This window comes from Poromitra crassiceps (assembly GCF_964638095.1).
Source record: "Poromitra crassiceps genome assembly, chromosome: 16".
NCBI classification, from domain to species: domain Eukaryota; kingdom Metazoa; phylum Chordata; class Actinopteri; order Beryciformes; family Melamphaidae; genus Poromitra; species Poromitra crassiceps.
The window spans coordinates 9,175,344-9,189,167 of record NC_139645.1 but is presented as its reverse complement, the minus strand read 5'-3'; the positions used below and the strand labels follow the sequence as shown (position 1 = coordinate 9,189,167).

The window sequence follows — 13,824 nt, the reverse complement described above, 5'->3', positions numbered from 1 at the left end:
GTCTGAGCCTGTCTGTTTTGTTTTGTTTGTGTTCTATTCACCTTATTCTTTGCCCATACAAGGACGCTTCTGCATGACGTCATTTCGTAATCGTCTTTCCGGTTTTAAACACAGAAGTAGAGTACGCCTACCGCAGTCATTTAGACTTGCCAAAAAGCTGTTTTCAAGCAAAAAAAAACCCAAACTGTTTTAAAGTTTTAATATTTGTCGGGTGAGAACGTAACATATATGTGACCAGTTTATCAGAATAACGTCTATTGGAAATCTTTAACGAGCAGCGAGGACCGGGAGCGCTGATTGTGCTGACACCGGTCGGACTATAGCTATCTGTCAAACCCCACTGTAGGCTACTGGCAGTGAGAAAACACTGTCGACGTGCTTTTGTAACTAACGTTAAGTGCTGACCGGGTACAGCCATCGGCTCCTCGCAGCAGTAACGTTATGAACATGTAACTGAAGTTGGCCGCAGTGTAGCTTAATTCTGAATGTTGCCAAACTTCATTCATACTGACGTTTTATTTTGAAAATGGCCGCCAAATAGCGCTGAACCGGAAGAACAAATACGTTGCGTTGAAAGAGAAAAAGTGGGCGTGGTGAATAGAAAAATGAAAATAAAATATTATTCCTCCCTTGTTCCTGGATGCTGTTGTTCCTGCTCTAGCTGCACCCTGGACTAGCATGGCTGTGCACGGGGCGACACATATAGTCACATTCACAGAAGTGTACATATCATTTGTTTGCCTATTGGTTTGCTGACAATTATTGTTTCCTCCAAGTCTCGCCTAAAGACCCCAACGCTTCTGCAGTGAGCACCATCAGTCACACTGCAGCCTTGGGAGGGCTATTCCGTCTGACGAAACCCGGGGAACCACTAGCCTGGTAACCGGCCCAAACGACTCCTTCATTATAGGGTCTGCATGGACGCTCTGCTATCCGCCACTGATGTATTTTTCAGCCCCAACTGATTGGTTGCTGCCTGTGTCAATCATCGAACTACTTCGACGATTCTAGTGTCCTCTAGTAAGAGAGTGGCGTCAGCGGAGGACCAAAATGCGAGACTCATTAGCCAATGAACAGCCAGGAATGGGTCTCGCGCTACTTTTGCATGCTAAAATAAAGCTGATAATGTACAATTTGATTCAAGGGATGAAAAACCCTTTCAAAGTACAACACAAACTGTCTATTTTGCTGCAACTCGACAGTGCTGCTTTTTTTACTCAAGAGTTCCACTTTCTACTTCCTGGAAAAAAACTGGTCCATTGGAGTGAATGGAGATGTCGGAACTCTTCTATTATACGGCTCTGGACGATTCTGCCCCAAAGAACTTAAATTGATAAGAACTGAAGTTAATACCTTTGTTCCACCGATTATTCCCCTGCAGCCTCAATGACGGCAGCGCTGTTCTCTTTGTGTGTCTGTTCTCACTTTGTTAAACTCTTTGTCTGGTCCAGAGTAGGCTACCAGCAGCACAGCAGTACTGCTGCAGTACTACTGTACTGCAGTACTGTTGCAGTACAGTAGTACTGCAGTACTACTGCAGTACTACTGTACTCTACAATGTGTCTCCAGGACCGCATTTTGCCACGACGACACACTCACAAGGTGAAAACAATCACAGCCATTCAATGCTGTAGCAGCTGGTAATACTTCTGAATGATTACAATATTTGAATATACAATTGAGTTTGTGATTTCCAGACTTTGCCAACAGCTGTAATGAAGTTGACCTAAATTGACTGGTGGGAAATGATGTGTAATATCTGTCTTTTAGATAATTGTGTTTTTTGAAAGGCTCACAGAATTGTAAGATCTCAGATAAGGTGTATCACAAATATCAGAGACTAGCGTTGCCTTTTGACAAAGATTACAGTATACTGTATCTCCCTTTGCAACAGGGATACTAATCTTCATTATCCTCCACCTACAATTATATTAACCCTGAGTGTGTGTGTGTGTGTGTGTGTTACAGTATAACTGTATTTGTCGACCTGCCATCGCCATTGTGTGTTGTTATCCTATGTGTTTGCATTATTGTGGTTGCCGAAGCAGGGAAGAGGCCATTGACCCCCCCCCTCGAGAGACACACACACTCACACACACACACACACACACACACACACACACACACACACACACACACACACACACACACACATTACAGCCTTGGCCCATATTCATTTTAACTGGTGTGATCCTATCGCACGGTTGTCTCTCTAGGTATACTTAGGGGTAAGTTAACCTTGCTGTAGAAGTGGGATATATGTTTTTACATCTTTTATTTTTCAGGGCAAATTTAATTAGGGCAGGAATCCTAGAACCCTGCCATCATTGTGTATGCATCTACAGTAAGTAATTGGCTTATGTGTATACAAACATCCTTTTAATTGACTAGACTTTCCATTCCTGCTGCAAACGAAAGCTGCAGAAAGCGAAAGGCCCTCCGGTGTTGCATCTAAGAGTCGCATTATATTATCTCACAACTAATTGGTATCATTTCATGTGGGATGCATGCAACCATATAGAGTATCAATAATCACATGATTAACAGCGTAATAATGCGGTGGATTTCTGTGACATGATCCCCATTTCTATCCCTGCCTTTCCACATCTCTAACATAGCATAGGGCGCCGGGCGGGCTCAGTAAATGGCACATTTGCATATCCACATTTGATACTAATGAGTAAATGATATGCAGGAGATCATTATATATTAATTAGAACAATAAATTAAACGAGTGATGATTGGTTTCCTAGTAAAAGATTCTGGAAAACCCATGTCCAGCTATAACTCCTTTAACACTGCTTCAGACGTGGCACTCATGTCCAGCTATAACTCCTTCAACACTGCATCAGACAGGGCACTCATGACCAGCTATAACTCCTTTAACACTGCTTCAGACGTGGCACTCATGACCAGCTATAACTCCTTTAACACTGCTTCAGACAGGGCACTCATGGCCAGCTATAACTCCTTTAACACTGCTTCAGACAGGGCACTCATGACCAGCTATAACTCCTTTAACACTGCATCAGACAGGGCACTCATGGCCAGCTATAACTCCTTTAACACTGCTTCAGACGTGGCACTCATGACCAGCTATAACTCCTTTAACACTGCTTCAGACAGGGCACTCATGACCAGCTATAACTCCTTTAACACTGCATCAGACAGGGCACTCATGGCCAGCTATAACTCCTTTAACACTGCATCAGACAGGGCACTCATGGCCAGCTATAACTCCTTTAACACTGCATCAGACAGGGCACTCATGACCAGCTATAACTCCTTTAACACTGCATCAGACAGGGCACTCATGACCAGCTATAACTCCTTTAACACTGCTTCAGACAGGGCACTCATGTCCAGCTATAACTCCTTTAACACTGCTTCAGACAGGGCACTCATGACCAGCTATAACTCCTTTAACACTGCTTCAGACAGGGCACTCATGACCAGCTATAACTCCTTTAACACTGCTTCATACAGGGCACTCATGACCAGCTATAACTCCTTTAACACTGCTTCAGACAGGGCACTCATGACCAGCTATAACTCCTTTAACACTGCATCAGACAGGGCACTCATGACCAGCTATAACTCCTTTAACACTGCTTCAGACAGGGCACTCATGTCCAGCTATAACTCCTTTAACACTGCTTCAGACAGGGCACTCATGGCCAGCTATAACTCCTTTAACACTGCATCAGACAGGGCACTCATGACCAGCTATAACTCCTTTAACACTGCATCAGACAGGGCACTCATGGCCAGCTATAACTCCTTTAACACTGCATCAGACAGGGCACTCATGGCCAGCTATAACTCCTTTAACACTGCATCAGACAGGGCACTCATGGCCAGCTATAACTCCTTTAACACTGCATCAGACAGGGCACTCATGTCCAGCTATAACTCCTTTAACACTGCATCAGACGGGGCACTCATGACCAGCTATAACTCCTTTAACACTGCTTCAGACAGGGCACTCATGGCCAGCTATAACTCCTTTAACACTGCATCAGACAGGGCACTCATGTCCAGCTATAACTCCTTTAACACTGCATCAGACAGGGCACTCATGTCACAGCTATAACTCCTTTAACACTGCATCAGACAGGGCACTCATGGCCAGCTATAACTCCTTTAACACTGCATCAGACAGGTCACTCATGGCCAGCTATAACTTTTTTAAATGCTGAGTCTCTAACCTGAAGGTTGCCCTTGATGCTGTCCAGTTCCTTTGATGTCTTGGAGAGTTGGTGCAGGATGCCACTTCTTTCACTGAAGACTTCCTTTAGCTTCTTCTCCAGCCCCTCATAGCTGTGTCTAAAGAGAGAGAGAGAGAGAGGAGGGAGGGAGGGAGAGAGAGAGCGGGGGAGGGAGAGAGAGAGAGGGGAGGGAGAGAGAGGGGAGAGAGAGAGAGCGGGGGGGGGAGAGAGGGGAGAGAGAGAGAGGGGAGGGAGAGAGAGAGAGAGAGGGGAGGGAGAGAGAGGGGAGGGAGAGAGAGGGGAGAGAGAGAGAGGAGGGAGGGAGAGAGGGGAGAGAGAGAGAGAGCGGGGGAGGGAGAGAGAGAGGGGAGGGAGAGAGAGAGAGAGAGAGGAGGGAGGGAGAGAGAGAGCGGGGGAGGAAGAGAGAGAGAGGGGAGGGAGAGAGAGAGAGGGGAGGGAGAGAGAGATTTCACTATTAAATTTCTGCCACAATTGATGTGTACCCTTGGGTGAAAGAGGTGTTTTAAAGTGGATTAAAAGCAGAGTGGTTAGAGCTAAAGGGGACAGCAATAGGGGAGGAAAGGAATATCTACTCAGCACAGACCTTTGGCTGAAGGATCCAACACAAAATATAAATCCTTTCAATCAACTCTTTTAAAAAAAACCTGGTTTTACAGAGATAGCTCTTTTGAGCATGAGGAATGCCCCTGTATTTCCATTTAAATGCATTTTATTATTTTCACAGTCTAGTTCATTTTTTATATTTCAATTTACGACAATTGTTTTTGACCACATTTTGTCTTTTTCGTCTCAGTTTTAGTTGACCATGATATCGTTGTACAGTAGAAGACTTGTAGAATATTTTTGTTCAGTTTGCAATGCATATTGAACCTAAAACCTCGTACCTAAACAGTTCAATACGAATACACGTATCGTTACACCCCTAATGGACATTATGAATATAATACACACACACACACACACACACACACACACACACACACACACATATATATATATGTATATATATATATATATATATATATATATATATATATATATATGTATATATATATATATATATATATATATATATATATATATATATATATATACTTTTTTTTTTTTTTACCATCCCCACAGAGTGAGGTATGGTGGAATATCTGTATAGGATTTATACTGTGCTTGACTGAAGCTCTGCTAGAAGCCACAAGAGGCTAGGTTTATAGAGGCGAACAGACATTGAGAGAGTGAAAGAGCAGGATTGGCAAATTGAGAGCTAATGGATGGACTGTCAGCGCAACAGCTACTCATGTGAACTCCTTTCACATGAGTAGCTTTCAATTCTGTCCTATGATTACTTTAGAAATACAGATAAGGGATCTGGACTATCTGCTCCATTTCACAGACCAACACCAATCTGAAAATTGAAAAATCTATTTTTCCTACATCCTTGTTTACTAATTCAAGCAGAGGGATGAACCTGTTGGGAGGTCGGGTAAAATCATTATCTGCTTATAGTTTCCCTGCTAACTAAACATCCAATATCCCCAATAACCATGGAGTGTTCATCTTCCGTATAGATGATCTTTGTGTGCAACACGTGACATAGGACAACACCAGGATTGGGGGGGAGTTTTTGTTTCCCCCCGTTTTGGGCCTGGTTTCTGAATGATGAGGCGCTCCGCAGTGTCTCTATGCAACGGCAGACGTGAGATTTTGTAGGTAAGGGTGCGACGGGCAGAAGAGAGTTTTGAATAAATACCATGTGAATCCATGTACAGTAATGGATACAGTACGTGAAAGCAAATGTGGTTGGTTACACGTTATATTTATTCCAGTTTATAACACATTCATACAGGAGCTCCATAATAGCTGCAGTACCTGTACATGCCACATTCATGAATGCTGATTAAATTCCATGTGTGTCAGCTTTCATTAGGCTAGGTGTCCATGCAATGTGAATGCAATCTAAGCAGGAGAACAGCTCTTTCTCTTGATACATGTGGCATCTCTTTATGTAACCCGCTTTGAGATTTGCCTCTAACAGTGAAGGAGAAGGAGAAGGAGAAGAAGTAGAAGTTAACTTTTCACTCTGACAGATTCCCTGGTTTTGACAGTATAGCAGCACTGAATAAACAAGTCAATGATCAAGAGACATACCCAGTCAAAATCGCAAACCAGGAACTAAGAAGAAGAAGAAGAAACAACAGCAGGGCCTGCACAGAGCAGAGAGCTTTGAAACCACGTTTTATTGATCAAAAGAATTCAAATGCACATTCTCTCAGCTCAATCTAATCAGAAAGTCCAATTGACAGGAAGGCTTCCAAAAGCCCCAATGGAAAGAAAGCACAGACAAACTGATCAAGTATGTTTAATAATTCCCTAACAGGTTGCTGCTCCTCACCAACACTCGCTAAACTGAGCGGCTAAGTCTGGAACAAAACAACAAACAATAATAAATCAAGAACATAACAATGAAATGCTCACGGATGGAACATAGTGCTGCCACATTTTCCTGAATCCATGGCTGTGTTTCAACCTGGGCCCTCCTCCAAAAACCCTGCATATCCCATGTCCTAGATCCCACAAGCAGATCATGCACAATATAAACCCTGCATACCGGTATCCCATGTCCTATATCCCACAAGCAGATCATACACAATATAAACCCTGCACACTGGTATCCCATGTCCTAGATCCCACAAGCAGATCATGCACAATATAAACCCTGCACACTGGTATCCCATGTCCTAGATCGCACAAGCAGATCATGCTCAATATAAACCCTGCATACTGGTATCCCATGTCATAGATCCCACAAGCAGATCATGCTCAATATAAACCCTGCATACTGGTATCCCATGTCCTAGATCCCACAAGCAGATCATGCTCAATACAAACCCTGCATACCGGTATCCCATGTCCTAGATCCCACAAGCAGATCATACACAATATAAACCCTGCATACTGGTACCCCATGTCCTAGATCCCACAAGCAGATCATGCACAATACAAACCCTGCATACTGGTTGGTATGTGGTATCCCATGTCCTAGATCCCACAAGCAGATCATGCACAATATAAACCCTGCATACCGGTATCCCATGTCCTAGATCGCACAAGCAGATCATACACAATATAAACCCTGCATACTGGTACCCCATGTCATAGATCCCACAAGCAGATCATACACAATATAAACCCTGCATACTGGTACCCCATGTCATAGATCCCACAAGCAGATCATGCACAATACAAACCCTGCATACCAGTATCCCATGTCCTAGATCGCACAAGCAGATCATGCACAATACAAACCCTGCATACCAGTATCCCATGTCATAGATCCCACAAGCAGATCATGCACAATATAAACCCTGCATACCAGTATCCCATGTCCTAGATCCCACAAGCAGATCATGCACAATACAAACCCTGCATACTGGTATGTGGTATCCCATGTCCTAGATCCCACAAGCAGATCATGTACAATACAAACCCTGCATACCGGTATCCCATGTCATAGATCAATGTAAACCCTGCATACCCTATGTCATAGATCGCACAAGCAGATCATGCACAATACTACATAAATCAGTAATAGAAAAGCAACACCTGGGAAATAAATAAATAAGGCAGCATATTGAATAACCGCACACATACTTGCCACCATATGGCATCGGTGGGGAATTTATTGCAGGATCACGCAACGGGGGAAGAGAGGGTGAGAGAATCCTCCCTGTCTGCCGTCTTATTCATTACCCAGTGGAATAGGCCCCTTCGCTATGTGTGACATGAATAAGTCTTCTAATTTGAGGCCTACTGACACAGAAATAAGCCACATCATGAGACGCGGAGATGATGACAGCTGTGAAAAGTGTCGATTTTATTTCTAGCAGAGCTACTATAAATTGGTCATTAGTGCCAAAAATAGCACCGGCCGCATAATTAGGCCGGACCATAATGTCATGAGAGTCCAGTGTTCTGGCACCCGCCTCCTCCCCAACAAAGATCACGTGTGCTAATGAGGACCTGACCCTCTGACAAACGGGCTTATGATCGGGCGCGTGTCCATACTGTAAGCACTAGTGATTAGGGATGGGTGTCGTTTTGTATTTTTCCGACACCAGTCGGGTGTCGGGTATTCCCCCCCCCCCCCATTTAAAGAGGATTTCAAGCACTGTGTGCCAAAATGATCATGTTAGCGAAGGTGTGTAGTACGTTGCCGGTTCCGGAGCACCGGAGGTCTGATATTTCACTGAGGCACCTAAACCTGCATTTCAATTAAAAAGGTACTGCTACCGTTATGGTAACGGGTTTCAGTCCCCAACCCTACAAGTGATGAGATCACAAAATCTTTCATTCCAGACCTCGCCTGCTTTTTAAATCAACCGCTGACTGCCTTCATCAAACTCGTCAAAACTCCCAAGACTGAGGAGGAGGCCTCATTTATTGGATCTGAAAAGCTTTATTATTTAGCCTTGAAGTCAGAGCAGGTTCCTGAGTTAGAGTATACGAGACTGACCCTGGCCTGTAGTGTGAAATAGAACTGTTACGTGCGAAAGGAAAAAGCCTCTGAAGAAGAAGACCACAGTCAATGCCCAGGCGATATGGCTCAATAAAGCAATGCCAAGGCTGTGGCACACACTCTGCCTCCCAGAGAGAGAGAGAGAGAGAGAGAGAGCTGCAGCAAGCTACGCTAACAGGCTGGGCTGTGAACACTGATACAGTCTCCATACAGTAAGACTCAGCTGCAGCAAGCTACGCTAACAGGCTGGGCTGTAAACACTGATACAGTCTACATACAGTAAGACTCAGCTGCAGCAAGCTACGCTAACAGGCTGGGCTGTAAACATTGATACAGTCTCCATACAGTAAGACTCAGCTGCAGCAAGCTACGCTAACAGGGTGGGCTGTAAACACTGATACAGTCTCCATACAGTAAGACTCAGCTGCAGCAAGCTACGCTAACAGGGTGGGCTGTAAACACTGATACAGTCTCCATACAGTAAGACTCAGCTGCAGCAAGCTACGCTAACAGGCTGGGCTGTAAACACTGATACAGTCTCCATACAGCTGCTGCAGCCATTCTGCACAGACACTTTCCATAAGCAATATTCCATGTTCTCACAGGCCTTTACTGGCCCTTGTTCCTGCCACATTACTCCCATACGCTCAGTGTGCACCCAGAGCCTTTTCACCCTCACACACTCGCCTCAAATAGATTTGTGCAGCGACGCCATTTCCATTAAAGTATAAAGTGTGTTTTATAATGGCACTTTGGGCACGCGGGTCCTGCAGCCTGTACTGTACTGCAGCTCCACCACTCACAAGTAGTAATGCATGATGAACAACAAGCCCGCTTCAGCAGGTTCAGTCTAAGATGACGTTACACCAGCAAATAAAAACCTGTAATGCCCTGCTAATTAAACCGTTAGATTATTGGGAATATTACTAGTAAATCCCCAAATAGGTGCAATGCATTTATAGCCAGATTTAGACAACTATTACGCGCAAAGAGGGATTAGCTCGCTGACGCGTGCTTCTAACAGCATTAGATCCGCTCCAGTGTGGATTGGTTCTGGCCATTAGTGCGACATTCTCCGCTCCGCTGAGAGCTGGTTTTCAAAGACATGCTGCCCTCCTACCTGTAAATGCTTGATCAAGACGCACCGTTAACAGGTACTGAGTACTGACCCGACCCTCCCCCCCCTCACGTTTCAATAACAACTAATAGGTTCTGAGATCCATCCATATCTGCACCATAGAGACACTGCATGAAATAGTCCATGCCCATCACGGGGGAAAGCTCTCCATTCACTTCCAGACACGGGTGTAATTTCCCTTCCATTAAACATAGCTAAAAGCCGTTGTGTGGTGGGGCTGCGCAGACAACAAATGTAAAAAAAATAAAGTTTAAAGTACTCCCGAGCAAAACAAGCGATTGCGATTTGGCGAGAAGAAAAATGTGGATCTAGCTGTCAAGGAAGTAAGTTGGAGTGTTCATCTTCCGTATATATGATCTTTGTGTGCAACGTGACATTAGGAATGATGAGGCGCTCCGCAGTGTCTCTATGCAACGGCAGAAGAGAGTTTTGAATAAATACCATGTGAATCCATGTACAGTAATGGATACAGTACGTGGAAGCAAATGTGGTTGGTTACACGTTATATTTATTCCAGTTTATAACACATTCATACAGGAGCTCCATAATAGCTGCAGTACCTGTACATGCCACATTCATGAATGCTGATTAAATTCCATGTGTGTCAGCTTTCATTAGGCTAGGTGTCCATGCAATGTGAATGCAATCTAAGCAGGAGAACAGCTCTTTCTCTTGATACATGTGGCATCTCTTTATGTAACCCACTTTGAGATTTGCCTCTAATAGTGCACAGTCAGCAGGAGGAGGAGGAAGAGGAAGAAGAAGAAGAAGAAGAAGAAGAAGAAGAAGAAGAACAGAAAAAGGTGTTGTGATGTCTTGCACATCCTTTGCATGCACATCTCCCTTGTAAAATACATTATTGATATTGCCAAGTCGAAGCTGGATGGATAGATATATCATCAATTCAATTAAATTCTGTCCATAACTGTCCCTAACAATCCATCACAACACACACCATAAAACCAAAGAGCAACAATACTGCCATTGGACAGACAAGGGAGTCAATAAGTTGACACAATGTAATCAATCAATCAATCAATCAATCAAAGTATGTATTATTACAACTAATTTATAAATATCACCCCCACCACCATCAATAGTTACACATTGTAACAGAGGCGTAGGCCCATTTGGTTTGTGGTGCACTTTATTCGACTTAATTATTTTCTCTAGCCGGTAAAAAAGAAGCTGCGACCGTATTGGAGAGAGATGTGCATGCTGAAGCAGCTCCCTCTGGGACGGATCTGTCCTGCTACTGTAAATATGACAGAGGGGCAGCAGGTCGCGAGGCCAGAAACAACCTGCTACGCCTGCAAGCACCGACTACAAGTAGGACATGAGGTTTGTTTGTAGCTTCTTATATCTCTCACTTTGTGTCACAAACTGCAGGTGGAGAACATGCAGCAAATGCAACAATCTTGATAATGCAAGCAGGATAAAGGACGAATCATCATGATGTCACTTGACACCCAGAAATACGCAACCCTGCAGCAGTTAATAGTATGAGTTGTGCCAAACAAACGTTAATATCTCAAAAACTATACATCACATCGCTTATATTTTGACATTCTGAGTGAGAGCAGAAGTAGCTTAAGAGTTTGATGTATAATATATGCATGCCGTGTTAAAGTTGTGTGAACTGTCGCAGTTTTTAAAATGTAAACAGAGTCAAGCCGGCTAGAGCAGACACTCAAGTCACTCAAGTTAAACACTTGGGTGCCCTTCCAAATTAAGAGATCTCATTCCGTTCTAATGCGTCTCCATATGATGTGAATGTGGTGTGGATTTTCCATCTTTTACCTTTTTGTATTCTTTTTTTAACAATGACAAAAAAAAAATTACAATCCTGTCTGTCAAAATGACAGACAACAAGAAAGTCTAGCTCAACCTCTGAAGTAGTTACAGTAGTTTGAATTTGGTCTGTAAGCAAGAGTCCAGAGAGGCGGATTAGACACACATGGACAGGTGTTTTAATGGCTATGCCTAAGGTGTGTTTTTCAGTTAAAAATGGCTTTTGCGGGGAGGACTTGGACTTTTATCTTTATCCCAGTTTTAGGACATAGCACGTGGGAGGATCACGCTATTCCAACGAGTTCCCTTCCCTCCAGGCGCCCCGAACGACCAGAGGAGGCACCACTTCAGCAAGCAGGATATTGCATGTTTTTGGTGAGGGGTTCCTATATGATGGAAACCCCCAGGGGCCACGGGGAGAACATGCAAACTCCACACAGAAAGGCCCTTTTGACGACCCCACCCGGGCGGTGGACACTCGAGGACATGCGGACGCCGGGCACGCACTCCTTCAGCGCTCACAGCGTCCCAGGTGGGAATCGAACCCAGGACCTTCTAGCTGTGAGGCGACAGCGCTTACCACTGCACCACCGTGCCCCAATTTATTGATGTATTTATCTTTGCTCATTAAAGTGACACAGTGCTCTATTTGGCACATATGGAATAGCTATTGAGTGTCTGATGAAGGTGGACATACAGTAAAGATTGAAGGACTATTCCTCAATGCAGCTGACCATGCAGCCTATATGAATGTCACATTCATATAGGCTGCATGGTCACATTATGTGTGAAGCAGAGTTCATGTAAAGTGTTATCATAGATCACATCTGGATCCCCAAGATGACCAGGAGCACTGGCAGGATTCCCATTCACTTCGAACTCAGTAGAGATGTAACAGTTAAGACATGGCGAAGTGAAATAAACTCGAATAAAATACGTATTTTGATTAAACTTGCAAGTATAATCAGTGATTAGATGTTAGAGGCTACAGACTTGAAAATGAAAACACATTCGAAAAAGGTTTTGTAAATGTGCCAGTGTTTTCTGTGCTTACACACCAGGGTCATGTCCCTGATTATAGCCTGGAGCTTGGCAGTGTTGTGGAAACTACTTTGGTTTACCAAACTACTAGCTACATCACAATGAAGAGTAAAACTATCTAGTAAACTGCATCTTCTACTCTAAAAAAAAAATGGCTTGTCAAACTAAAACTACTTTCAAAAAGTACTTCAACTACATCCAAATTACATTATTTAGTAGCAATATATACATTATTGTAACGTTTCGTGACTGTATCTTGCACGGTTTCGACGGTATCGCGCTCGCAAAATCTGTCCAGACAGACAGACAGACATGTAAACACCTGTGTCACCAGGACCACATTTTGGCATTGATGACACACACGTGCCGGCACGCACACACACACACACACACCTACACACACACACGCGCACACACACACACACACACACACACACACACACACACACACACACACACACACACACACACGATAAAAGAAAACCCAGCCAACAGTATCGCGGCTGGTAATTATCACAATCTGAGTCTAGAATCTCATATTGTTCCAAGGAGGTACAACCGAACTAACAGGGTGCGTTTGATTTAGAGACTAGGGCAGTCCAATCCTCACTTAGGCAGCCCAAGGATGTGTTTGTTTTAAGGAGAGGATAGGGAGCAATTGTTGAGGTGGAATCAGGAAAATGCTAAATTTCTAGGGAAATTCATATTATTCGATCACAGACGTCTTGATCCCGCATGTTATTCTAATCAAATAGGTAATTGTCATTAAATGACAACTGTGGCCAATGATCATCTTGTATGGCTAAAAATGCCACAAGAATACGATGAATATGTAGTTTGTAATTACCTAAACTACATTACACCAAAAGCCCGAAACGCACAGGGAGCGAAACTTGACGATCTGATCTGATATATCAGATCTGTATATGTATACACCACAGAACGACATGGGGGAAAAGGTCACTAATTTATATGTGGGCAGGCACAATAACCGATGAAAAAAGGTTGTTACACAGTAGTTTTGAGCCCCTGTCATTCAGAGGCTGTTGGATCATCCTACCTGTCTGCCGTGCAGAGGGGGAGGGAAAAAAAAAGGCAGCGCTGCGGGAGAAAAC

General features: G+C 43.8%; 1 protein-coding gene across 1 annotated transcript in view; it reads right to left on the bottom strand.

Annotated features, from left to right (window-relative positions):
- The window catches only part of luzp2 (leucine zipper protein 2), a gene marked incomplete at both ends in the record, with an annotated part of 263,283 nt that overhangs the window by 141,445 nt on the left and 108,014 nt on the right, over positions 1-13,824 (bottom strand). Inside the window, one exon of the mRNA XM_083653074.1 lies at positions 4,209-4,326. Coding sequence (XP_083509200.1) covers positions 4,209-4,326 — 118 coding nt within the window. The remainder of the gene's footprint in view (positions 1-4,208; positions 4,327-13,824) is intronic.